The sequence below is a fragment of the Dipodomys ordii genome, unplaced genomic scaffold (assembly GCF_000151885.1).
Source record: "Dipodomys ordii isolate 6190 unplaced genomic scaffold, Dord_2.0 Scaffold110, whole genome shotgun sequence".
Lineage (NCBI taxonomy): Eukaryota > Metazoa > Chordata > Mammalia > Rodentia > Heteromyidae > Dipodomys > Dipodomys ordii.
Window position 1 is genome coordinate 3,730,762 of NW_012267326.1, and position 27,247 is coordinate 3,758,008.

At 40.4% G+C, this 27,247-nt stretch overlaps 1 protein-coding gene across 1 annotated transcript in view; it reads right to left on the minus strand.

Annotated features, from left to right (window-relative positions):
- The window catches only part of Gadl1 (glutamate decarboxylase-like 1), a 212,531-nt gene that overhangs the window by 92,633 nt on the left and 92,651 nt on the right, over positions 1-27,247 (minus strand). Inside the window, exon 12 of the mRNA XM_013028478.1 lies at positions 7,765-7,964. Within this exon, the coding sequence (XP_012883932.1) occupies positions 7,765-7,964 (200 nt within the window). The remainder of the gene's footprint in view (positions 1-7,764; positions 7,965-27,247) is intronic.

Here is a 27,247-nt window from a genome sequence, read left to right on the forward strand (position 1 = left end):
TATATATATACACATATATGTTCCAAAATGAAGGCATGTCTGTGTGTGTTTTCTATACTAGGTTACATATATTGAAATGGTTATTTACAAAATGTAGATTTACTGTGCTATACAAAGACTTAGCAACAGCAGGCGGAGTGAAATGGTTTGAATTCCTGTCCATGGACATCACAACCTAACTAGAAATTGTGGGGGAGAAAAGACACAAGCAGATCCTATCTCAAAAAACAAAATTAGGAAAAGTTAAAAAAAAAAAAAAGAGGATCACAACTCAATTGGTGAAGCATTTTCCTAGCAAGCACAAGATCTTACGTACAATGCCAAATGCCACATAGACATAATGTGTTTCTGACAATATCAATGATGCAGAAGAATAATTTAAGGTCTCATACGTGGCACAGCCATTATGGAAAATAGTTTATAAGTTTCTTACAACACTGAAAATACACTTATTTTCAACACAATAATTGAACTCTTAGACAATTACTCCATAGAGTCTTTACATGTAAAAATTATGTAGATAAGCATTCACTTTTCTTTCTAATACCAAAAACTCAAAGCCATCAAATATCCTTCAATGTGTGAAAGATTAAACACATTATTAGTGCATTCATACCATGCTACTCAACAAGAAAATAAGTGAACTATTGCTATACTCTAAGAATTATATTGAGTGAAAAAAAGACATCTCAAAAGGATGCATGCTATATGATCTTGTTTGTATTACTTTCTTAAATGATAAAATGATAGAGCTGAAAACAGACGAATGACTTCAGAGCATTGAGAGAAAGGAAAGAGAAGGGGGAAGATATAATTAAATGGAGGCAGCACAAGATCATTTTGCAATGGAATAGTCCTGGTCCTTGATTGAATAGTCCTAGAACCTTAATGTTTATATAGATTGATGCATATGCAAAACTACATGCCCAGGCATGCATGAAAGAAAACACAGAGACTGCATATGAAGGAAGCAAAATCTAAACAAGGCTCAGGGAAAACACCAATGTAAATTTCCAGGATTTTACATCACAATTTTACTTTTACAGAACATTATCTTGAAAGAAGCTGAGAGAAGACTATTCAGGATTTCACTAGAGAAACATGGTGAGCATCAGTTTCATCAGGTCCCCAAATAGTGCAAGCACCAAAAGCAAAGCCAGCTCTAGTCTTTCCATCCTGTACCCAGTCAATCAGCATGTCTTGTGGAGTGGAATCCTCACAACAGTCTCAGAAATGGATTTTGTACTCTTAATGTCACTGCCAACCCAGAACAATCTGATCACATGGTTCCTGCCAGTATCAAGCCTTGCCCCTTCCCAATTCCACTTTCCGTTTTCCACTCTGGATACACAGAGAATTCCTCACCTAAAATGTAGAAGAGTTTCCTACATCCTTGCTTTTGGTCATACTGCACTGTCATGTAGGAACATTCTAATTCCTTCTCTCCAGCATATTCCTGCCCAGCACTTTGGAACTCATGAAAGCATACCTCACTAAAAATACTCCCAAGCTCCCCCAGGATTCAATATCTTCTTTATCACTATCCCATTCTTTTCATATGATACTCCTAGCATTCACCACAGTATATTGTAATCATCACAGTGTGACTTTCATCTCATTTCTTCAAAGATAGGAATGACTTTTTAAAGTACCAAATACCCAGAATATTGCCTGTCACTTAGTAGATATTTGTAAAGTGTTTCTTCAATAAAAAATGTGAAATCTGAAAAAAAAACAAAAAAAAATAAAAAAAATAAAAATATCTGCTTTTGCTGGGTGCCTGTAATCCTAGCTACTCAGAAGGCTGAGATCTGAGGATCACAGTTCAAAGCCACCCTGGGCAGGAAAGTCTATGAGATTTTGGAGATCATTGGAGATAATTAATTGGAGATAATCCATTTAATCACCAGAAAACTTGAAGTGAAGCTGTGGTTCAAAGTGGTAGAGCACTAGCCTTGAGCAGAAGAGCTCAGGGACATAACTCAAGCCCTGAGTTGAAGCTCCAGCATTGGTACAAAAAAAAAAATCTCTTTCCAGACACAAATGGCTCACATCTGTAAGCCTAGCTACTCAGGAAGCCAACCTGGGCAGAAAAATTGTTGACATTCTTGCCTTCAATTAACCATCCAAAATTGGGAATAGAGGTGTGACTCAAGTGGTAGAATGGCAGTCTTGAATGAAAAAAAAAAAACTAAGTCAGCATGTAATACTCTAAGTTCAAGCCCTAATACCAGCACCCCCCCACACACACAAGCGTGCATGTGCACACACACACACACACACACACACACACACAGAGGCTTTTTTTTCTTCTGAAAAAGAATCAGCATGCCACTATAGGGGGGAGGAGGAGAACATTCTGATAAAAGTTGCCATCACTGGTCTATAAACATCTGGTTTATAAATGTTAAGATCAACATACCAATTTCAAAACGATACTCCATTTACATTCAGGAACATGGGATCACTGTTTCTATGGAATTAGCATAACTCTTTTTGAGACGCAGAGAGAAGTTGCCGTTTTTCTATTATTTAAAGAGTCCTGACCTAGGACCCACGGCAATAAATGCTTTAACTAAAACAGCCTCCAGGAACAGCTGTGTACCACCAATGTAGCACGAGGCATTGTGTGTTGCTTTACTGAAACACATCTGTCATCTGCTTAAGAAGATTATTCTTGGTGAATGTAAAATAATGATGCCTTGACTGACAAATTATTTCAAATAGAGAGTTCCAGTTATGGATGAGAGTTATTTTGATTTGGCAAACTCTGAAGCAAATTCCCAAAGGTCAGGGAGCTTGAGGACAAATAACATTTTGACTCTAATTGTCAGAGCCTGGAGCTGATTATGTCACACACGCACTTGTGTGCTCTGGCTAGCTTGAATTGGCAGATGACAGCCCATTGCTAAATATTCAACAATTCCACAAATCCCAACTGTTGTAGCTTTCAAACCGCCACGATGGAAGTATTTATATCACCATAATTGGTGGACCCTATGAATGAAGAGTTTTTAGTTTTCTTTGTTTCTTTGGAAAGCCAATTTATCAATATTCCACTAGCTAGATCCCAGTGAAGACAGCAGTGACAGGAATTGAGGTAATATTCTATCTTTCTTAAAAATGAGAAATACAAACTAATCAGTTTTGATGTTGGTATAATATGTAGAGGGGAAGGGAAAAAACAAATCATTTAAAGAAGGATATAGGTGGACCCATTGCAACAATGAGATGTACAAGTCGAACTATACAATTTTGGTGGGGGGGAGATGGGAAGGGATGGGAAGGGGAAAACAAAGTAGGAGGCAACAATGACTGATAAGAAATGTACTCATTATCTTGCCCATGTAATTGTAACCCCTCTGTATGGTATTTTCACAATAAAAACAAACAAACAAACAAAACATAAAAAGTAAATAAGCCCAATGACCTGGCACCAATGGTTCATACTTGAGACTGAGATCTGAGGATCACAGTTCAAAATGAGCCAAGGAAGGGAAATCCATGGGACTCATCTCCAATGAACCAGCAAAAAGCAGGAAGTGGAGCTGTGGTTTAAGCAGTAGAGCAATAGTTTTGAGCAAACAAGCTCAGGGATAGTGTCCAGGCTCTGAGTTCAAGCTCCAGGACCAGCACATAACTAACTAAAATAAATAATATGTTCATGAAAATATAGCCCTCTTGTTAATTAACTATGATTCCTTACCCTACTAAAATTTCTCCAAGATTTTTATTTCATATTCAATCCAGTGACATGCATGCAAAGACTCTCCTACTTCTTGGCATTGGGGTTGGGGGACACGATGACCTTTGCCAAGCCCAGAAATATACTGTTAGTTATCAAAAAAATGGGGAAGGGAAAAAACAAATCATTTAAATAGGGATACAGGTGGGTCCATTGCAACAATGAGATGTACAAGTCGTTATGTCTAAAACGAACTTTACAACTTTGGTGGGGAGGGGGAGGAGGATTGGGTGGGGGGGGGGGGGAGAATGGGAAGGGATGGGAAGGGGAAACAAAGGAGGAGCTACAATGCTTGATAAGAAATGTACTCATTTTCTTGCCCATGTAATTGTAACCCCCCGGACAGTATTTTCACAATAAAAATAAAAATAAAAATTTTTAAAAAATGGGGAAGACTAGGGGAAATAAACTATTAGGAGTAACCACATAAAAGAGGAGGTTTTTTCAAATATTTAAATATAGGTCACAGATTCTGCAGTGATGCTCACTGAAATGTTAATTCAATTCAATTCAACTTGATAAACATTTACAAACAATAAGTGTTTGTTGGATTGGATTAAAATGTTAACATTTATCCTCCAGTGATATTTCTTTCCAAAAGTCAGAAATTATCCTTAGACTATAAACTAAAGTCTACTCTGAGATGAATGTTAACTTCATAATAAATATAATCATTAAATATTTATACTTAACCTTATTGCAAGACACCTGTCATTGAATTCCTTAGCAGCTTAGGCAAAATAATGCACTATTCTGACACATTTAAATAGCACAAGAATATATAAAGCAGGGAAGAGAGCATGCTGCATTTTTATTTTAATTTAATGGACAACTATGAATATTTATGGTAGATAGTCTCTTTCTTTCAGTGCTGGGTGATTATGTCCTGCTTCTAATAGAAGCATGTCATCTTCCTTCTAGAAAGTCCCATTCTCTCCAAGCTTCTACATATTCTCTACAGGATGAGTGAGGCACTCTCCCAGACTCAAGCCAGACCACATGGCTCAGTATGACCTCATGTTCTCTGGAAACTGTGATGGATTCAGAGACAGACCTTTCCTTTCCTCACAAATAACTAAACATTCCTTGGGATTGTTGGAAAAAGAGGAAGATGCTCTCATTTTGACCTTGAATCTCGAAGAATACAGATCTGTCTCCTTGATGACCACCCTCCCATATGAAAATAGGAACCTAACAAGAAAAAGCATGGCTGAAAGACAGAGATTTAGGCCTGGTGATATCTATTAAGCCTTTGACCTTTGAAAAAAATCAAATTAAATGAAGTAAGCCAGACCCAAAGAATCATAGCTCCTATGGTTTCCCTCATTTGTAATAATTAGTATATGTCTAGGATAGTCCTAGCAGATGAAGAAGATAGCTCAATAGCTATGTACATATGGCCATACAAGATGATGCTAAGCCAAATGAACTTCAAGACATGCACACAAGAGGTTTTTCTTTGTTGTTGTCAGTCATGTACTATTTCTTTCTTCTTCTGTGTTTTTTTTCCTATGGCTTATTCCCTGTTGATTTTGATGCTCTGGGTATATATGTGTTTATCTGAATTAGGGAAGGGAAGGGGAACAACAAAATGGTGAGACAAAGGAAAAGGGTGAACCAGTGTAACAAGATAATATATTAGAACTGAACTTTACAACTTGGAGTGGGGGGAGATTGGGGAAAGGGAAAGTAGAAGAAAAATGAGGGAGGGGTAACAATTTTGACAAGAAATGCACTCACTGTCTTACGTATGTAACTGTAACCACTCTGTATATCATGTTGACAATAAAATTCAATATAAAAAGCCTTTAATGAAGCCATTACAAAAACCAACCCTAAACTACCTTGTAAGTAACACAAGTTTCATTTTCTTTGTTTATAATAACTGGAAAAAGGTGTCTGTCACACCAATAGATCCCTGATATAACACCAAGATTTCTAACTTTTAAAAGCCTCTGAAAGTGCTGAAGCCATCCTTTTAAGTGTCCTCACATCTAAGCCCTTGGCAATATAGTCACAGTTCACCTGACAAAAGGCAGAGAAAAGGTGCTTCCTGATTCTGGCAATTGGGATTAGCCGTAAGGTTTGCTAGGGCCAATGAAATGTCGGAGATAATAAAATTAGGTATCACAAGTGGGCCTTCCTGGGCTTCTACCATGGCTGTCACAAGAGCACTCCCCAGTCAGTCTTCTGGTACAATGAGAGGAAAGAAGTACAGAGTGAAGACTGCATCTCTTGCCACCAGAGTGGAAGGTCACACAGGCCTAGGGAATAAATGGTGGGTGTTCTGAGACATGGATCCACACAGTTTGTTCCACACAACACCCCTTCCACTCCTAGAATAGGAAGAGGAAATGAAAAGTGTTTTCTTAGGATTTTGTGAGTGACAAGTAAACAGCCATTGAAGGGGTTGAGACCACACAATCTAGAGATCTAATCCTCTGAGGTTCCTGGTGGCCAGTAGGTAACCAACAGCAACTCATATGAAATGCAGCACATGCCAGGCAGGGCTCCAAGTTTAGTTTCCACCATAACTAGTTGAAAAAGTTATAATTATTGAATTATTGCTGTTTTATTGGGACAAAACTAAGGAGCAGAGAGGTGAAGAGATTTGCTCAAGTTATACAGTTTGTAAATAATATAACTAGGTTTGCAATAGACTTTTTTTCTATTACTTTACTATACCAAATATGCCAGATTAAAACACACACACACACACACACACACACACACACACACACAGAGGTGATAGGGAATGTGGTTCTCCATAGATTCAATAACATCATGTTCAGCTGGTAGCTCCTTCAGCTTCTAGGAGAGAAGCCAAAAATATAGATTCTTTCAAGTCATGAGAGAGAAAGACAGACAGACAGACAGACAGAGACAGAGACAAAAAGAGACAGACAAAGAGAGACAGAGAAAGAGAGAGACACAGAGAGAGAGAGAGGGAGAGAGAGAAACCTCTTGGGTTTTGAACTCAAGGCCTTGATGCTTTCCTGTAGCTTTTTTGTTCTAGGTAGGCTCTCTTTCTTTTGAGCCAACACTGTACATCTAGCTTCTTGCTGGTTAACCAGGGACCAGAATTTCATTGACGTTTCTGCATGAGCTGGCTTTGAGCCTCAACCCACAGATCTCAGCCTCCTGAGTAGCTAGGATTACTGGTATAAGACACCGGTGCCCATTCTCCTACAATTCTTTTGAGAGAAATAAAAAAATCTTTGATTTGGAGAAAATCTGTTTTTAAGGATTTTCAACATTGAAAGCCTTTTTAACACCGTGAGGTTCAGCCCTATGAGCAGTGCATGCTCAATAAAGCACATGACCAGATTTGATTGTCCAGTCCATTAGCACCCACCAACCTAAGTGTAATAACTCAGTCATGTTCAGGTAGTAGGAGGCTGCCACCAGCATCTTGAGAGCCTTCCTAATGTCCTTGAAAGGTAGAAAAAAGCTTTGTTTCTAATGATGCAAAGAGCACCCAAACATGACACTTCCACCTTGCCTTTTCCTGTGTGCCTACGTTCTCACAAGTCATACTTGCAAGTTCTTACAATGACGCCAGTCCTAAGTCCTTCAGACACAGACACCAGGGCCTGCTGCTACTTCTGCTCATACCAATCTTCCTTCCTTTTCACTATGGCTCAGTTGAGTGTTATCCTCCAAGAAGCCTCTAAAGTGGTCCTTAATGACACACTGGGAAGCCTTCCAGAATGTTCCTGGAACAGCACAAATTCCTTTTATCCAAAGGGAGTTACCTATACTTCACCTGATCTTGGTGTGTGCCTCAGTGGATCTGTAGGGCTGCTCTGTTTACAGTTTGTAACACATAGTAGGTGCTAAGAAGACATTTATTACATGAAAATACTTATACAATAAGCATGAACAAAACTTACCAATGATATTTTTCTTTGGTGTTTAGCACACACATGCACATAGACACAGACACAGACACACACACACAGACACACAGACACACACACACACACACACACACACACACACACACATCATGAAAGTACCTAGATAAAGCAAGGGCTCGATTCACCCTCTCTTCAAGGCCTAAAGTGCCCACTGCTTTCCAGGTCATCCAGAACTTGAATGCGTCAGGTTTCCTGCTGCATTGGATGGATTTATCCCCTGTGTCATAGCTTACATCGTAGAACTTATCCTGTTGGAATAGGTAGGATGCTTCAGCAGAGTAGCACTTCTTAAGGAGACCCTTTGAAAGAGAAAGAAAGATTTTACAATCATTCATGTCTAAGATATACTTGATGCTTAAAACACAGGAACGAAGCTTGTATGACAATCATTATTTATGGAAAAGCACATTTCACTTGACTGCTTTATGATAGGTTTCTGTCAGGCACAGATTGCTCAGTATGTTTAAAACAAAACCTAAGACTTGATAGTGGTAGAACCCAACTTCACAAGTTCACAGCCAATAAAGAGAAGCAGAGATGACAATGTCTTTGTGAGATCCAGGCAGGCCAGTTTCTTAGGAGAACTAAATCTGTCTGTAAATCACCCAAGGTTCTGCTAGGAGAGAGAGAGAGAGAAGAGAGACAGAGACAGAGACAGAGACAGAGAGACAGAGACAGAGAGACAGAGAGAGACAGAGAGAGACTGAGACACAGAGAGACAGAGACAGAGACAGACAGAGACAGAGAGACACAGAGACACAGAGACAGACAAAGAGAAACCTTGACATAGTGTGCGTATTTGATACAATTTCATAGGCACAGACAATCCAGGCTTCTAAATGCCCTTTTCTTAAGCCATTCCACAATGTAAGACCAGATGTGACAATACCCAGAGAAAAACCCAGAGGAAAGAGCTCAACTGTGGAAAAATTAGATGTAACCCAAGGAGTCTTCGTAATCACGAAGCAGCAATCACTGGCCCAAAGGATCTTTTGTGTTTGTTTCACACTGATTTTATTTGCCTTTGCAAATAAGATAACTCACTGGTTACTTCTCACTAAGCAGTAAAGGATATTTTACTCTGTTAATCACCAAACTATAATCTTCATCTTAACTCCAAATTATTCAGGTTTAAGATGTGCTGCCTTCAACATCAGTGTGTGGCTATACACACAAGCCCAGGATTTCTAAGCTGTCATTCACAGCTACTTTCTGGACACCTTCACTGGCACAGAGAATTTATGTGAGTCCTCTGTTTCCAAGTATGGCACATCTGCTCATTGCCCTTTTACCACTGGATCATGGCCCATCTATATCATTCTCAAATCCTTTTCTTGAGCTTGTTTCTATTATCTTACACTATTTGCTACATCATATATGTTCATATACATATACATATCTATCAATCTCTCTCTATATATATATGTGTGTGTGTGTGTGTGTGTAAAGTGTGTGTGTGTGTGTGTGTGTGCGCGCGCGCACATGCCAGGGCTTGAACTCTTAGCCTTCAGATCTTGCTTGGCTTCTTTGTCCAAGCTGACATTCTATCACTTGAGCTGCAGTTACACTTCTGGCTTTTTCATGGTTAAGTGGGGATAAGAGTCTCAATGGACTTTTCTATCCTGATTTCAAATCCAAATTCTCAGACTTCAGTTTCCTAAGTAGCCAGAATTATAGGTATGAACCATAGCTATTTGACTTTTGAAGTTCAATAAGATTAAATCTAGGTCTATTTTCCAGTGGGTCCCATCACACCATTTTCTCCCCTCTCCCCTTCCTCATTTTCCCATTCCAAATGGGCCATACATGGCTGCATTTGCTCACCTAGTTGCTGGTTCTTGAAGTCAGGTATTATAGGTTCTATCTATCCCTGCCTGCATGCTGCTTGCCCATGTGCTGGACACAGTCTTCCCTCGCTAATCAATCTGAACAATGATGTCACCCTACAAAGCCACATTTCTCCCACATTCCCTTTACATGTACTACCTGTCAGATTTGAGCCGGCGGCTCAGTCCTACCTACTCAGGAGGCTGCGATCTGAAGTTCAAGGTTCAAAGCCAGTCTGGATAGAAAAATCTATAAGATTCTTATCTCCAATTAAACAGAAAAATGCTGGGAGTGGAGCTGTGGCTCAGAGGTAGAGCACCAGCTGTGAGTGACACAGCTAAGGACAGTGCTAAGACTCAAAGTTCAGGCTCCAGTTCCAGCACAAAAACAAACAACAACAACAAAACTAAAACCTATCATCGAAACCAAAAAGAATCCCTGTCAGATTTGTAAAGAAGCTACAAAGAAACACCCCAGTAGACACAGGGATTCTAGAAACTGCTCCCTTCTTCATAGACAATGGATTAAATATTCTATATGAGAAGAAGATAGAGGAGAGGAGCAGCAGGAGGAGGATATCACGCTCCAAGTGAAAGGCAGAGTTTCTATTTGACTCACAATATCATGTGTGTGGACTCTAATGTGTGTCTAAATATGTTCTATCATCAAAACAAAAAAATAAACCCATGATTTTATACAATGTAAAACATTATACATAACATACAATTGGGTAATTCTAGCTACTCAGGAGGCTGAGGATCACAATTTTCAGCCAGCCCAGGCAGGAAAGTCCATGAAACTCATCTCTAAAAAGCCCAAAATACCAACACACACACACACACACACACACACACACACACACACACACACACACACACAGAGTACAAGATTCTTGTTAAACACTAATCAAAGGAAGCCTTGAGTTTGGTACTGGTGGGTCCTTCTGCTCATAGTTCACAGGTCCATCACTTGGACCTGAATACTAATCTGGAAAAAGCTCCTCACTCATATTTTACCTCAGCTTTAGCAGCAATCTCTTAGCTCCCACCACCGTAACTCCCTATCTCAATGGTCAGAAAATGTGATTATTGTTTCCATAGAAACTACAGTCTCACCATATAACATTACAAAGCCACTGTACGTAGTTTAAAGACAACACATACACACAAGCACACACATACATTCACAACACAGGTACACATAAGGTTATAAAGTTATAAAATAGCTTTCAAAGCAAGTGATCTTTGGGTTTGGGCATCAGCGGCTGAATGTTAGTGACCAAGCTGGATGGGGTCCCATCTGTCCATTAACAGAAGGCAAATTGTATCACCATAGGTTGCTGGAGAAGCAAAAAGCCAAGAAAACACAGAGGAGCAGGAGTTGAGGACTATCCTGTAGTCGTGACACAGTTAATTTTACTGCACTGAAAAATCTGCCTGCTTTGGGAAGGTTCCATAAAGAACAACTGGAGGCTTGGGATTTACTTTATTGAAAATAAATGAAAACTTTCGCCTCTAAGTCCCTGCTTTGCATTTTAGTTTCTATCCTTGTATTAAAATGGATGAAATGGCCTTTAGTTTTGAAGAGACACATCAGCCAAGAGAAGAGGCACAGGTCTCTGGAGAAAGCTGCAGTTTGAAATAAGCATAGTAAAAGTTAACATGTTCAAAAAAATTTAATTACTTATTGTGCTACGAAAGAGAAAGACCATTTGCTCATCTTCACACCCATAATCCTAAGCAGGACAATCAACACCAGTTAAATAAATTCCAATGGCAAGCGTCCAGGGAGAATAAGAAGTGCTTTGTGGTGTGATAGGAACTCACACTGTTCTGGGGAATTAGCACATGAGGACTTTTACCATGACGAGTGAAAAGATTCTGAAGCAAAGAGGAAGAGTTTTGGTTCGTATACTTAAAAGTCTAATCGTACATTTTCTTCAGGCACAGTTGAATCAGGAGTAAATGATATTCCTCATCAGGAATGTATCATTTCCTCCTGATCTTTTGTCTTCTGTGTGGGCCCCAGTCCCTAAGCAAAGAGCTGCCAGGAAGCCTAGGAATGGGGCTTCCCCACAGGGCCCCATGAGATTGGACAGTCTGCTAGACACAGACAGAAATGGAGGAGCGTCCATTTCTGCTCCTGATGCTGCTAACCTAAGCCCTCTAGTCCCCTCTTTTGCCTCCATCCTCATCAGCCTGCATTCCTGGTGTAATTAGAATCATGTCAAATCAATCTGAAGAGAACTTCCACCCTGATATGTGATCACCCTTGACATTGGACCAGATTCTTCATCCTTCTCTCTTAGTATCTGATTTACACTAGCCTGCATTCTGCAAGAATCTTATTGAGTCTGCTTATCCTGTACCACTCTTTGATTGCTAATGTTTTCTTCACTGATCTCTGTTCTGTTCTTTGGCTACAAATCTTCATTGGTTCAAGTCCACAGCTGAGCCCGGTCTCTGCAGAAATCTCTTTGTGTTGCAGTGGTTTCTGATGAACTTTGTTCTATCCATTTAACCATCTAGCTCTGATTCTCTTCAATATTATGTAAGCAGACACTCAGCTTCTTGATCTACCTTCCTCCCCTTCTCTTCTTCCCTCCTCCCCACCCCATCCCAGTACTGGGACTTAAAATTCAAAGCCTCCTGTTTTGTTTTTGGTTTTGTTTTTGTTTCTCCCCTCAAGACTGGCACTATAGCACTTGAGCCACACCTACACTTCTCTTTCTTCTTAAGGCAACTTTTTAAAAATCCTTAATTCCTAGGAACTTAAGTACAATAATACTGTTCCCATGACTTCAATAAAATTAACATTTCAATAACATTACAACATAATTCAAGAACCTAATTCATGGGGCTGGGAAGGTAGCTCAGTGGTAAAGCGCTTGCCTTGCATGCCTGAGGCCCTGGGTTCGATTCCTCAGCACCACATAAGCAAAAAGAAAAAAGCCGAAAGTGGCGCTGTGGCTCAAGTGGTAGAGCACTAGCCTTGAGCTGAAGAGCTGAGGGACAGCGCCCAGGCCCAGAGTTCAGGCCCCACGACCGGACCCCCCCCAAAAAAAATAACCTAATTCAGTCTCCCATCTGAACCTTTTATGGCCAAACCTTAGCAGGAAGTTAAGTACCAAGCATGTGTGAGGAATGTAGCATGTAGGAGCCCGGCTCCTTTGTCTGATGCTGGCAGAAAACAGGTTTTTAAAATCAAGAGAAGTTATCTAATAACAGTACGCGACTTGAGCACAGTACCACCATTTTCACTTTCTCTCTCTAGTTATAATATAACCTAGCACATAAGCATCATCGTAACAATGGTGGGTAATTTTTATTGAACTCATACTATTGGGCAGGCATTGTATATGTTATGAGCTCACAATAATCCAGTGAGCAAAGTTCTATTGTTTTTGCCAAGTCTGTTGTACATGTTTTTCGACAGAGCAAGGTTCAGTTAATTATCCAAGGTCATTTTACCAGGCATTAGGGCTGACTTTCAAGCCAAGCCTGCTTGAACTTTTACACACCACAGTGTACTATTCTACAATGTTTCCATATGTATGTAAAAACATACTGGGAACTCCAGTGATATTTAAAGATACCACTAAAAGTAAGTTGTCTATTCTTGTCCACATTAACCAAGTCACTCTGTGTGTGTGTGTGTGTGTGTGTGTGTGTGTGTGTGTGTGTGTGTGTGTGTGTGTGTGTTGGTATTAAGGCTTGACCTCAGGGCCTGACACTGTCCCTCAGCTTTTTTGTCTCCAAGCTAGTGCTCTACCAGTTGAGCCATAGATCTACTTCTGGCTTTTTGGTGGTTAATTGGAGATTAAGGTCTCACAGACTTCTTTCCTATTGGAGCCGGCTTCAAGTCTTGATTCTTAGATTTCAGTCTCCTGAATGCAGAGGATTATAAGTGTGACAGCCAACTCACTTTTGACTCCCATGGGCCACATCCACTTCAGAAGCCTCTTTCCCAGCAGCCAATGACCATGTGCACTTTTCTAAATCAAAATTCTGTATGTTTTATAAACCTTTCTTTTACCTTCCTCTTTGCAATTGTATTTCCAGATTATCAAACCATAGCCACCAAAACCCTTTTTCCATTATTCTCTCCCAAGACTCCATTAATTGCATGTAAAATAATGCTAAAGCACTTGGCAAATGGGCATATTAAACATCTTTGTAGTAATAAATTTATGCTAAATTATGTATCCTAGTTTGTAACAAGCACTATGATGTCAGGAGCCTTGGTGTAAAATCTCTAGAATGTGCTGAGTACCTCAACTGATATTTGTTGCTTGAATTATAAAACCACAGAAGGCTACCACAGAAGAAAGACCTAGTGACTATAACCTAGAATGTAAAATGAACTTTGAAAGTAATTCTGCTACTTGATATTGGTTTTATTTATTTACTTAGCAAACATCTTTTTGAGCATTAATATTTGCCAGGGATTGGTGTTATAATGGGAAATCTGCAAGTCACTATCATTAAGAATGAGATGTTTGGAGCTGGGAAGGTGGCTCAGTGGTAGAGCTCTTGCCTTGCATGCATGAGGCCCTGGGTTCAATTCCCAAGCACCACATAAGCAAAAAGAAAAAAAAAGCCAGAAGTGGTGCTGTGGCTCAAGTGGTAGAGCACTAGCCTTGAAGTGAAGAGCTGAGGGACAGCGCCTAGGCCCAGAGTTCAGGCCCCACAACCGGACCCAAAAAAAAAAAAAAAAAGAATGAGATGTTTGAATCCAGCCCACGCAGGACAGTCTGTGAGATTCTTATCTCCAGTTAACCAACCAAAGTCAGAAACAGGTATGTTGCTCAAGCAGTAGAGTACCAGCCTTGACTGAAAAAGCTGAAGTAGGGTGCCCAGTACAACACACATGTGCACATGCATGCACACACACACACACACACACACACACACACACACACACGTTTCAGATGGAAACAAGGACAGAAAAACAAAACCAGGCAGTACTAGTACAGTACTGGGACAGGAGAACAAGCAAGGTGCCCAGAGCACAAAGGAGTGCTACCTGTCCCTTAAAGCCATCACAGGCCTTTACAGAAGAAATATGTCAGCTGCTAGCTAAGAGGCAGGCACAGCTGGGTAGAAAAGAGGGTGGAATTCATTCAGAATGACCTGAGTTAATTAATGAGTTAGGTTACTATAGAGAGAAGGGACTGGAAAGGGAAAGAGTAGCTACGGCACCAGGAATCTTAAATGCTGTGATAGGAATAATTTGTTACAAAATCTTCACAGGCTCATGCAGATATTCCATATCAAACTTCGTTATTCTGTCAGAATAATGTGAGAATTCACAGCCATGAATTCCGCTTTTGATCTACCTACCTGGTATCAGAGCCCAAAGCAAGTCACTTAACATCCTAGGCTCTATTTTTCTCATCCACGGAATGGAGACAAGGATGCTTTGTATATATAGCATACCTGAATTTCATGAAAATCTAATGATCTAGTGTCAATTGGAAACCATCTTCAGTCTCTGGCCCAGTGCCTACCTCCCACATCTATCTGGTTCAGGCATGAGCCACTGGTACCTGCTAACCTCTCTTTCTTGGTACTCTTCCTAAAGGCTGTGGTTATTTCCAAGTCTCGATGGGTATGTATTGGAGACACAAAAAGGCATTATGTGAAGCTGAGCTCCAGTGGCTCATGCCTGAAATTCTAGCAACTCATGTTGTAAGGTAAATTATCAGAGAAGCCACACTTTAAGAGGTCAAATCTTGGAGTCTTTATTACATAGGTAGCAGTCTGCAGGCAGCCAATTGTAACAAAGGCCTGTAGCCCACAAATTTATTTAACACTGCTAAGAAACAGGCCAGAGATAAAAGAAAGAACAAAAAAACTCCAACAAACCAATTCAGCTCTCAATTGGGACACCATGATGACCAGAGATGAGCCAGGAGACCAGACACAGGATGTGAACATGGAGAATTATGGCATGGCCTAATGGTGCCTATCCTGTTCTGTGCCTAAAAAGGGCCAGGCCAGGGGACAGGGAAATTCCTAGTCCCAGGTACTGGTCTGACAAGTTCAGTAACCTATTAGCCCAGTGCCTGTCCCTGCAACCAGGGGTTCAGGCATGCTCATCACCTGGGAGGGGGAGATCACCTTCCCCCAACATGAAGACAAGATGTCAGACCTTACAATGCAGCATGTGGCCAATACACACTGGCCAGACCTGACTTCCCTACTTCACTCAGGAGGCTGAGATCTGAGGATGGGGTTCAAAGCCAGCCCAGATAGGAAATTCTGGGAGACTCTGATTCTCCAATTAACCACTAAAGAGCTGGAAGTGAAGCTGTGGCTCAAGTGGTTGAGCACTAACCTTGAGTGAAATAGCTAAGGGACAGTAACACCGGGCCCTGAGTTTAAGCTACAGCACCACACACACACACAAACACACACACACACACACACACACACAAAGGCATCATGTGAATGTGAAATCACAACAATCCAGGAAAGAAAGGAATGATGATAGGGAAGGAGAAGGGAGAATATGTGTGGGAGCCAAAAATAACAAATCAATAAACAAAAGGGGTGTATTTTGAACAGAAAGGATATGTCACTGTGAGATACCTATTTTCTGGATATGTCAAAAACCTACAGTATTTCACTTGTATCAGCCCCTACCTTTAGGAATCTTTGGCCCTTCCAGTCTAAATAGACCCTAAAGAATGCAGTAGGAAAGCAGGGACAATCACCCCTCTGTCTTTGCATCTCTAAAGGCATTTATACCACTACATTTACTTGTCTGGTTTTCCTTCTGTGTCAGGAATGTTTCTGATTCCGGCATTAAACACGTGTAGAACAAGCAGTATCTTACAACATCCATAATAGGAATGAAAGGTGATGATAAGGATCATTTGCAATGTTATCATCATTGAAATTATCTAGTGCTCAGTTTTCTGTCTCTCCTGTAAAACTTCTTTTCCTAGTGTCACACAGCTATTCAGTGATGCTGGAGGGTGTTCTCAAGCTCAATGACGTTGCAAGATTTGTTTGCCAGCTGGGTAACAATGGTTCACACCTGTAATCCTAGCTACTGAAGAGGCTAAGATCTGAGGATTACAGTTCAGAGTCAGGAGAAGCAGGAAAGTCCCTGAGACTTATCTCAATCTGTTTGCCAGTTACTATGAATCTGCCTTCAACTTTATCTAACCCAGGCCTCACCTTCTGAGTCTCTGAGCATACTACTGCTTCATTTTGCTCCATGAATGTTCACCTGCTATATTCCAAAGCAAGTATCTTATTTGTGACTTCTTTGGGTAGATACCTTTCATTCGTGCTCTGGCATTTCTTTGGTGTATCTGTTTTGCATTTAATTCACTTTCTGTCCTTTTCTATTCTCTGTTACAGTAAAAATTAAAATCATCTAACACTGCAACCAGCTTGGGGTAAAATCTTTATTTATTTATTATTGAAATAGCCACCATTTTTCTTTGAACTTGCCACTAAACCCAAGTTCTTACTTGCCTCCTCCTCTGCCATAGGAGAGGCAGTCTCCAGACATACCCAACTTCCCGGACTGCTTCACAGTGAGGTGAGTGTCTGCAGAGATTCACATCCTGACATTAAGCTCTGGGCGAACTGTTTCTGATCAATTCACTCATCCCTCCTGTCCACCCCTTTGAATCACACACAGATATCCTCTGCTTATGCAATCAATTAATCATCCAATTCCTGCTAAGCTTCAGCCACTTGCTGCTTATATTTTCTAGAAGTTGTTGACCATAAAAGTTTGCTGGTGGAAGTGGCGCTGTAGCTCAAGTGGTAGAGCGCTTGCCTTGAGCTGAAGAGCTGAGGGACAGCGCCCAGGCCCAGAGTTCAAGCCCCACGGCTGACCAAAAAAAAAAAAAAAAGAAAAGTTTGCTGGTATTGGGGGTGTTTATGCTTAAATTTCTTAAGAACAGTTTGCCTTGCTCATTTCTGAAGGCATGTATTGTCCTACTCATTGAATATACCTTTCATTCTTCATGTCAGCCTCCATTCTTGCAAAATATTTCCTCCATACTGTCCATCTTCTGAAAATGTTTCCCAGTCTATCTAATTTGAGTTGTTTCCAAGAAAGGGTCTGGGTATTGTAGGCTAAATCCCAACAACATGTGATTTTCTCTTCTCTTTCACTTAATGGACAAGGTGTTTTCTTTTTGTTTTGTTTGGCTTGGTTTGGTTTGGTTTTTAGTGCTAGTAGTGAGGATTTAAGTCAGGGCACCATGTTCTTGCTTGGCTTTTTGCTCAAGACTGCCACTCTACCACTTGAGTCACACCTGCACTTCTGGCTCTTTGTTGCTTAATTGGAGATAAAAGTCTTGTGGACTTTCCTCCCCTATTAGCTTAGAATACTACTACTGTAACGAAACAAGGAAAGTACATTCATTGAAGAAACATTTTCATTCAGGGTATTATGGAAGAAAGGTTTTCACAGAGTACATAATTGCGTATGTCATTAAGACTGCTATTCTTTTGCGCTGCTGTGCAGAGTTCAATTCAGTCTCTCTTGAATGCAGTGGATGTGGTTTTAAAATCATCACCTTCATCCTGCGCACATGGCTTTCAGTGATGAAATAGATCTTCAGCTCTGTGTCACAGCTCCGGGCAGAAAGGTGCCTAGGACCACTCCATCCACTGCTGGCACAGTGGGCTGGACTCCTAAGTTCCTTCCGGCCATCCTCTGCCAAAGGGTTCTAGTTCCCTCCTTACCCAGATTCCTCTGACTCATTTGCCTTCTCCATTTTTCTCCCAAGTTACTTCCGGGCAGCTGCTCCACTCCCCAAGGAGAGAGCAGCCTTCAAGCACCTGTGTCTCTATCCAAAAATGAAAGTACAGGAGAGGAGAAGGAGGAGGAGATGGGGCATAGCACCCAGGGGCAGGTCTGGGGAAGCATTTTCCAATAAGGCTAAAGAGATCACAGGAACTGAATTAGTTAGCTACTGTCTGTGAAAACAAGAGTATCTTGGAATATTTGCACATTTAATGTGAACAACAAAGCCTCACTTCTTCCAGAATGCCTCCTGGAAGATTCCAGAAAGTTTGTTAAGTTCTAAGCCTGCAGCACAGAGAGAGATTTACAGAGAACTAACTGGTAGAGTTATGCATGAGCTGAGTTCTTATATATTTTCCCCTGAAGCATAAATCTCCCTAAAACCCCCAAACTAAGGTAAGGCTGAGCTGATTTGAAAATGAAGAGCCTTAGCTAAAAAAAAACTATTTTTAAGAAATGCAACTTAATAATTTTAAACCATGTTCCTGCCTTCAGGAGATAGGAAAGTTGGACCCAGTTTCTTAGAGAATGTGCAAGTGCTGCTATAAATAGACAAGACACATTTGATAGTGCAGAGATCACTGAGCAATTCTTCTGCTTTACAATCAGGCTTCTCTCTAAGGACAGATGGAGATTTTTCTGATTTTCCTTGGACAACTATCAACACACCTTGTCTGTTAAAGATAATCTAAACTCGTGTTTTTCAAACTTTGAATACAACCCACAGTAAAAGATTATTTTTAAAAACTGACACTGTATATAATATATGTGAACTGAAGCAAATCTCATGGTATTCTACTCTCACATGGAAGGCACACACTCCTTTTTAAAAAATCCATTTTTCCATTCATTATGATGAAACTACCAAAACAAATTTAAAACAAAAGAAAATACAAGAGGCTGGTGTGACTTCTAATTGGCTCTATAACTCATGACCAATTAGTACAGTGGATCTTAACCTTAGGTAGCATGAGACCCATCTATTTTTTTTAAACCAAGAATAATGTAAGCAAGGGTTTTATTCTAGGCAAAAGTTCAGATTTTTATGGTGTGGAGTAAGTGCAACGTTATTTCTTCAAATTCTTCACATGTTGCTAATATGCAACTGCTCCCCTCCTAAGGCTTGACCTTATATTGAAAACTCCGGATGCAGCGGTTTAAGGCAACAATGCATTACTGGCCCCATTGAATCTAGAGACAGCTGAAGTGCTTTTAGGAGAATGTAAAAGTATGGTAATTATCTGGTTTCTTTTTGTGCAATTAGTATCCATTATCTGAATCTTCTTTGTGAAAGCATACCAATGAAAAAATAGCTCTTTCTACATACCCAAATATAAAGAAAATATAAATCATGCTAGAGTCCTACTAATTTATTTTATTTTATGCTGGTACTGAAGTAAGGAGACCAGCTCTGGCCAGCGCCATATTGGCTATATGGTGTAGTGTAGGGTCTGGCAGCTTGTCTTCATGGTGGGGAAGGAAAAGTCCCACCTCCCAGGTGATGGCTGGCTGTGCTTGAATTCCTAGAGGAAGGGAAGTCTTACTCCCAGGTGATGTATATGACTAAATTCCTGGAGGCAGGGGTGGACATCTGACTGACAGGTCATTAAATCTGTCAGTCTGGTGCCTAGGACTAGGAATTTCCTGTATCCCTGCCCCTGTCCTGGCCCAGACCAGCTCAAGTATCATTAAGCCAGGCCACATGTAGCTGGCTCTTGGTTCTTCTCTGGTCAACATGACATCCCAATTCAGCTCTCCACTGGAGCTAACCTGGTTTCATGGCATCCCAATTCAGCTCTGCATCAGCACTGAATTGGTTTGTTGGTATTGTTTTTGTTCTTTCTTTCCTCTCTCCCCTGTTTCCTGTGTTAAGCATATTTGTAGGCTGTGGGCCTTTGTAACAATTGATTGCTTACAAACTGCTTGTGCTCCAATAAAGACTCCAAGATTTGCTCTTTCAAAATGTGGCTTCTCTGTGTTTTCACCTTACAACAGGACTTGGGGCTTAACTCAGAGCTTCACATTCTAGCTTGGCTTTTGTTGTTGTTGTTGTTGTTGTTTTGTTGTTGTTGTTGTTCAAGGCTGGCACTCTACCACTTGACTTTAATTTTTTTTTTGCTAGTTAACTAGAGTCTATGTCTCATAGACGTATCTGCCCAGACTGGCTTCAAACTGCATTCCTTAGTTCCAACCTTCTGAGTAGTTAGCACGCTGAAGTCTTAATGAAGTATACAATGGGTTATGGCATTCAGGCAATGGGCAAATAAAATGAAGACCCTTAATCTGCTCAACTATTTGATTGGCTCTGCTTTTGTGATCAAGAAAAGTTATGTATTTAGAAGCTAAACATGTCCACCCAGATCTGAGAGAACTTTCTCATTTAATTCTGGTGAGAAAAATTGTGATCTTTGCTCTTCTTGCATTTCTTCTCTCTTCCTATAATTACTCTAAATCTGTATTAGCTTACACCCTATTTTTTTTTAAGAATCTTAAGGCAGCTTCCAATATGGTAGGATTAGGATTAGGAGAGAAAAGAAAAAGAGGAGGAAAGAAATAAAAAGAAAGTAGGGAAAATGGGGGAAGAAGAAGGTGATCAGGAGAAGAGATGAAAGCAAAGTCAAGAGGAAAAATGATGGACAAGTGAGCTCTTCAGGGATGTTTGCACACAAAATTCACATTGGATGGCAGGGGAATGAGGATTATGCCAATTTCTGGGCACACTGGGTACCCACACATAGCAAAAGCATCCAGTAGAGGCTTGCTGCCTTCAACCCTGGATATTTGCTATAATGATCAATTACAGTTCATTACTTCATCATTCATCTATATATTTGTGTGTGTGTGTCTGTGCACGCGCCCACACACACACACACACACACACACACACACACACGTGTCAGTATTGGGGCTTGAACTCAGGGTCTGGGTAATCTCCCTTAGCTTTTCACTCAAGACTGATGTTCTACCACTTGAGCTACAGCTCCATGTCTGGCTTTTTGCTTGTTAATTGGAGACAATATTCTCACAGACTTTCCTGCCCTGAATGTCTTGGAACTGCAGTTTTATCAGATCTCAGCCTCTTGAGTAGCCAGTACTGTAGGCGTGAGCCACCAGAGTCTGGACTTCATTTGTCTGTACTGAGGATAATGATACCTTCCTGTAGCCTACCTCCTGGGAATATGTTATTTCTGGTATGAGTTTTAGGTGAATGCCTAGAAAAGAAATATTAACCCCAAGTCACATCTCTTCAGCCAAATGTATTAACTAAATCTCTCAAAGAGGTGGGAAGAAACATATGGAAATGCTCTCTTTTAAATTGGACAAAATTGACAAGGAACAGTGCTTTAGACTGAGGCTAGAAAGCAGTCCCACACCAGGAGCACAGAATTTGATAAAAGCCATCTGTCTCTGGCTTATTCTGATGTTGTTAATGAGTGCACAGTTCCTCCTCAAAAGAAATTGTACATGTTCAGAAGAATGACCTCTGGCTTATACTTCCTGGAATTTGAGCATCCTCAGGAGGTCTGGCCTGAGGCCTGGGGTAGAGGTTGGTGATTGATTTTATGGAAGAGAAAAGTGCAAGGTAGGATGCCAATTTCTGAAATACAACTTCCCTGCTCTTCTTTGTATAAATCCCATTAAATACTCATTGGGAATTGTTCATATTAACACAACCAAGAAAAATCTCATGTAAAACTAGCCTTAAGGAATGCTACTACACTGCTGGCGGGAATGCAAACTGATTCAACCACTCTGGAAAGCAGTATGGTGGTTCCTCAAAAGACTAAATAAAACTCCCCTTATGATTCAGCAATCCTCCTGAGCACTTACCCAAATGACCAGAGACAAGGCCACACATACGCTACCAGCACAACTATGTTCATTGCAGCATCATTTACCATAGCTAAGACATAAAATCAGCCCAGATGCCCCTCAGTAAATGAATAAATTAAAAAATGGAATTCTATGCTTCCATCAAAAAAAATGACACTGCCCCATTTGTAAGGAAATGGAAAGACTTGTACATGTTTAGGATAGTCCTAGCAGATGAGCGGAATAGCTTAATAGGTATGTACATATGACCATATAAAATGACGCCAATCAAAGTACTCCAAGATATGAAAACAAGAGGGTTTTTTGTTGTTATTGGTGTTGTTGTTTTTAATGTACCTTTTTCTTTTTTTCCCTTTGATTTATCCCCTGTGGTCGCTGTTTTTTATTTGGGTACCCTGCGTCTTGTATATACATTTGTCTGATTTGGGGACTGGAAGGGGAATGACAAAATGGTGAAACGAGGACAAAGGGTGAACTAATGCAACAGTGATACTCACAAGACACTAGTTGGAAATGAACTTGACAACTTTTGGCAGGGGAGATGGGGCGGAGGGAAAGTGGGAGAAAAATGAGGGAGGGGGTAACAATGTTCAACTAGAAATGTACTCATTACCTTACTTATGTAACTGCAACCCCTCTGTAAAACATCTTTACAGCAAAATTAAATTTTAAAAAGAACAATAAAAACTAGCCTTAAATATGAATTTAAACTGCATCAAGAAGCAATTGATAAAACCAAAGATGTAGCCCACAAAAAAAATCAATTTCTCTTTCAAAGACCCATGATGCTTTGTACTTATAAACGCACATATTGAAATAAAAACCCTTCATACAACTATTTAAAGATAATAACATAATAAAAACAGCAAAATAAACCAGCAAAAGCAAAATGCATCTCTTTGAAAAATGCAGAAATGTGCTAAAATGATCAAGAATTAGCTAACCTAACAATGGATATTTGCTCAAAGAAAAAAACTGTGCATTCACATATGGTTTACCACAAAGTTGGATAAACCAAAATAAAGATATTCCATTCATTGAGTGCCTCCTATATGCCTGGCAATGCACTACAGTGTGTGTATGTGTATGTGTGTGTGTGTGTGTGTGAGAGAGAGAGGGGGGGAGGAGAGAGAGAGGGAGAGGGAGAAAGAGAGAGAGAGAGAGGGAGGGAGAGAGAGGGGGAGAGAGGGGGAGAGCTGGAACTGGGGCTTGAACTCAGGGTCCCATGTGCTCACATGGCTTAAAGCTGGCAAGCTACTACTTAAGCCACAGTTCCATTTGTGGCTTTTTTCTGGTTAATAAGAGATTAAAAAGTCTCTTGTACTTGTCGGTTGACACTGGCTTTGAATCACAGTCTTCAAATCTCAGCCTCCTGAGCAGTTAGGATTATAGGCAGGAACCACCAGTGCCAGCTTGTACTACACATTTTTAAAAACTATCTTGCTTAATGCTATAGTTGTTTCTCAAAGAAGGAAGGGAATCTGCATTTTACAGGAAAAAAAGCTGAGATTCATACAGATCAAGTAAATGCTTAAAGACATGTAGGACAGTCACAGACAGAAGCAGAATCTGAGCACAGGTTTTACCGGGGTTCAAGGTCCACAATGTGTTTACCCACTGAGAAGCAAATCTAATCCCACAATCTCCCACTTCACAGTACAGCACAAGAGATTAGGGAAAGTAAAGCTTTCTCCTCCAGGTGTTTTAAAGGAGGAAGGTGACAAACAAGTTTTATAAAGAGTCACATAATAAATACTGTAAGTTTTTCAGTATTTACTCCAATTTCTGTCACAATGATTAATTCTGCAACTGTACAGGAAGGCAACCGTGCAGGATACTGAAGTGATTGTGCATGGCTGTGCTCCAATAAAACTTTATTTACAAAACAGGTGACAGACCATTTTAACCAAGGTCCATAATTTTAGGTCTACAAGAGATCCATTCAGTAAGACAATCAATTTCAGGGATCAGAAAAGTGTACCAATTTGCATGAAAGTAGAAACATTTTCTTTGATTAAAAGTGGGCAGATGCTGAAGATGTGGCTTAGGGACCAATGTTTGCTTAGGATGTTTGAAGCCCTGGTTTTATTCCTAGGTACTGCAAAGAAAGAGGAAAGGGAAGACAGAGGAGGAGGAAGAGAAGGTAAACAAGGAGGAGGAGAAGGAGGGGGGAGGAGAAAGAGGAGGAAAAAGAGGAGGAGGGGAGGGGAAAAGGAGAAAAGGGGAAGGAAGAAGAGGAGAAGGAAGAGGAAGAAAAAAAAGAGAGAAAGGGGAGGAGGATAAGGAAGAGTAGAAAAGGAGACCAGGGAGGATGAGGAAGAGCAGAAGGAGGAGCAGGAGGAGAAAGAGAAGATTAGGAGAAGGAGAAATTCAAATGCATTATTCTCCTGCCTCTCTGCCTCTCAAGTAGCCAGGATTAGAGGTGTCTGTCACACCTAGTTAAGGCCAGTTTTCAATCCCACTTATATAGCCTTCCAAAAGAGATATTTGAATTGGGGATGGAAAATTGCCATGATTTAGTTTCCTTTTTTGGTTCAAGAAATATCCCATACATTTCCATAGAGAATAATATTTGGTGATTTGGACCCATGATGGCATCTCAATTCTGATTTTCACTGAACGGTCATCACCCCAAGAAGAAGCAAAAATATTATTGTGTGATGAAACTGGTTATATCTGGGTTTATTTTCTGCCTCATTCTAAAATTGTATTATGTCACTTGTAATGGATCTTTGCTGAAATAATGTGGCAGGAAGGACTATGAATCTCAGACTGAAAGCTCATTATATGCAAACATAAGTTACTCTTGGTTAAAAGCAAAAACAGCAGAAGAGAAGGAGGGAGAGAAGGCAGACAGAAGGAAAAAGGCTCTCTGGCAGGTTTGTACAGGAGATGAGGTTTCTTAGCTTGCTCTGACCCAGTCCAGTTCTGAGTATGCAAATTACAGTGTCCAAACAAAAGAAGAAGCTTTTGCCTGATAAACTATAAGTGTTCTGAAGGGGACCGGAGAACAGGGTGTACTCAGAACAACAGTGACTGTCAGTCCCTGGAGAGATAGACAATTGATGGTCTCAAAGCCAAATTGTGTTAGGAGAAGATTTCTTGACTTGGCTATAGATGTGAACTGAATCAAAATTAGCAAAGATCGTTAACAACACATTTCATATATTATTAGTTCTGAGGAGATCCAACAGGCATCATGTTTTCTAAAGCAACCTTCTTTGCTTCTTTGGCTTTAAAGTCTATAGTTTTAGGCAGAAAATAAGGTTGCATTATGACCTACTACCTATACTTAGGGGGTTTACATTTATTATTACTCACTTAAAAAATTGTGCTGAGCCTGGAGCTTGAACTCGTGGCTGGGTGCTGTTGCAGAGCTTGTTTTTGCTCAAGGTTAGGGCTCTTGAGCAAAAAGAGGGTGCTTGAGCCACAGCTCCACTTCTGGCTTTTTGGAGTAGTTTTAGTGGAGAGAAAGAGTCTCACAGACTTTCCTGCCCAGGCTGGCTACAAACTGTAATCAACATATCTCAGCTTCCTAAGTAGCTAGGATTACAGGCCTGAGCCATCAGCACACTTCTTTTAATGCATGAATCTTGGAATGACCTGACTGGTTTTGAATCCAAATTGCATTCCTTATGCTATATACATATGACCTATTGCAATAATTGAGATGTACAAGACAATATGTTGAAAAAAGAACTTTACAATTTGTTGGGGGGAGGGTAGTTGAGGAGGTGGGAGGGAAGGGATGGTAGGGGAAAAAAAAGATGATGTTAAGCGAAATGAACCCCAAGATAGGGACACAAATATATTTTTTCTTTCTTGCTATTGTTTCTAATGTATTTATAATGTACTATGTGATATTTTGTTGTTGTTGCTTTGTATGTTCCTCCCCCATGGTATAACCCCTGTTTTCACTGTATTTGATGTTGGTGTCCTGCATCTTGTATATACACTTCTCTAATTCGGGGAGGGGAAGGGAAAAAACAAAATGCTTAAACAAGGATACAGGTTGACCCATTGTAACAATGAGATGTACAAAACACTATGTTGAAAATGAACTTTACAACTTTGGGATGGGGGGAGAGTAGTTGTAGAGGTGGGAGGGAAGGGATGGTAGGGGAAAAACAAAGGAGGAGGCAACAATGCTCAATAGGAATTGTACTCATTACCTTGCTCATGTAACTGTAATCCCTCTGTACAGCATTTTTACAATAAAAAACATCCCAAAAAAGAAGTACCTGAGTAGACAAAGAAGAGTATATGGCTTTCTACTTGCCTATCAGAAAATGGTATATTCTCCTAACACAAAGCTTTCTTTTACATGGCCTAAGCTTGCTACCCAGCCCCATCTCCCAGCACATCAGCATGTGGCTCCCAGCCCCAGACACTTGGCAAATGCCATTGTCTGCTCATCATCTGCTTCTCCCAAAGCCCATACTCTCAATTTCTGACCCTGTAGCATTTCTCAGAAACCAAGGAATAACTGTGGTTCATAGTATCATGAGCTATTGCCTACTACACCCCTACTTCTGCCATGTATCCATCCACAAATTCAGCTCCCAATTCCATTTCCCTGTCACTTCTCAGCCCTTCTGCTACAAAGGCACCATAAGCTGACACTAAATCTATAATCAACAAAGGTAAAACATTCATGAGATTGATAAAAGTGGTGAGGATAAGTCTTCCTATGATTTCAAGTAACTTGTCACCAGTGTCTGAAAATCTTAGTTGTAAATAATTATGGATATTGCCTTGAATATAAGTATGAACTTTTATTAAGAATACTTAAAGTGTCCAGGCACTGGTGATTCACATCTGTAATCCTAGCTACTCAGGAGGCTGAGATCTTGAAGATCAAGGTTCAAACTAGCCCAAACAGAAAAGTCTGCAAGTGTCTATCAATAATAATAATAATAATAATAGGCTGTATCTCCAATTAACTAGCAAGAAAAGACAGACTGGAGATGTAGCTAAAGTGGTAGAGCACCAGCCGGGAGTCAAAAAATCTGATCAAAAGTGCAAGACCCAGCCGGGCACCGGTGGCTCATGCCTGTAATCCTAGCTACTCAGGAGGCTGAGATCTGAGGATCACGGTTCAAAGCCAGCCCGGGCAGGAAAGTCTGTGAGACTCTTATCTCCA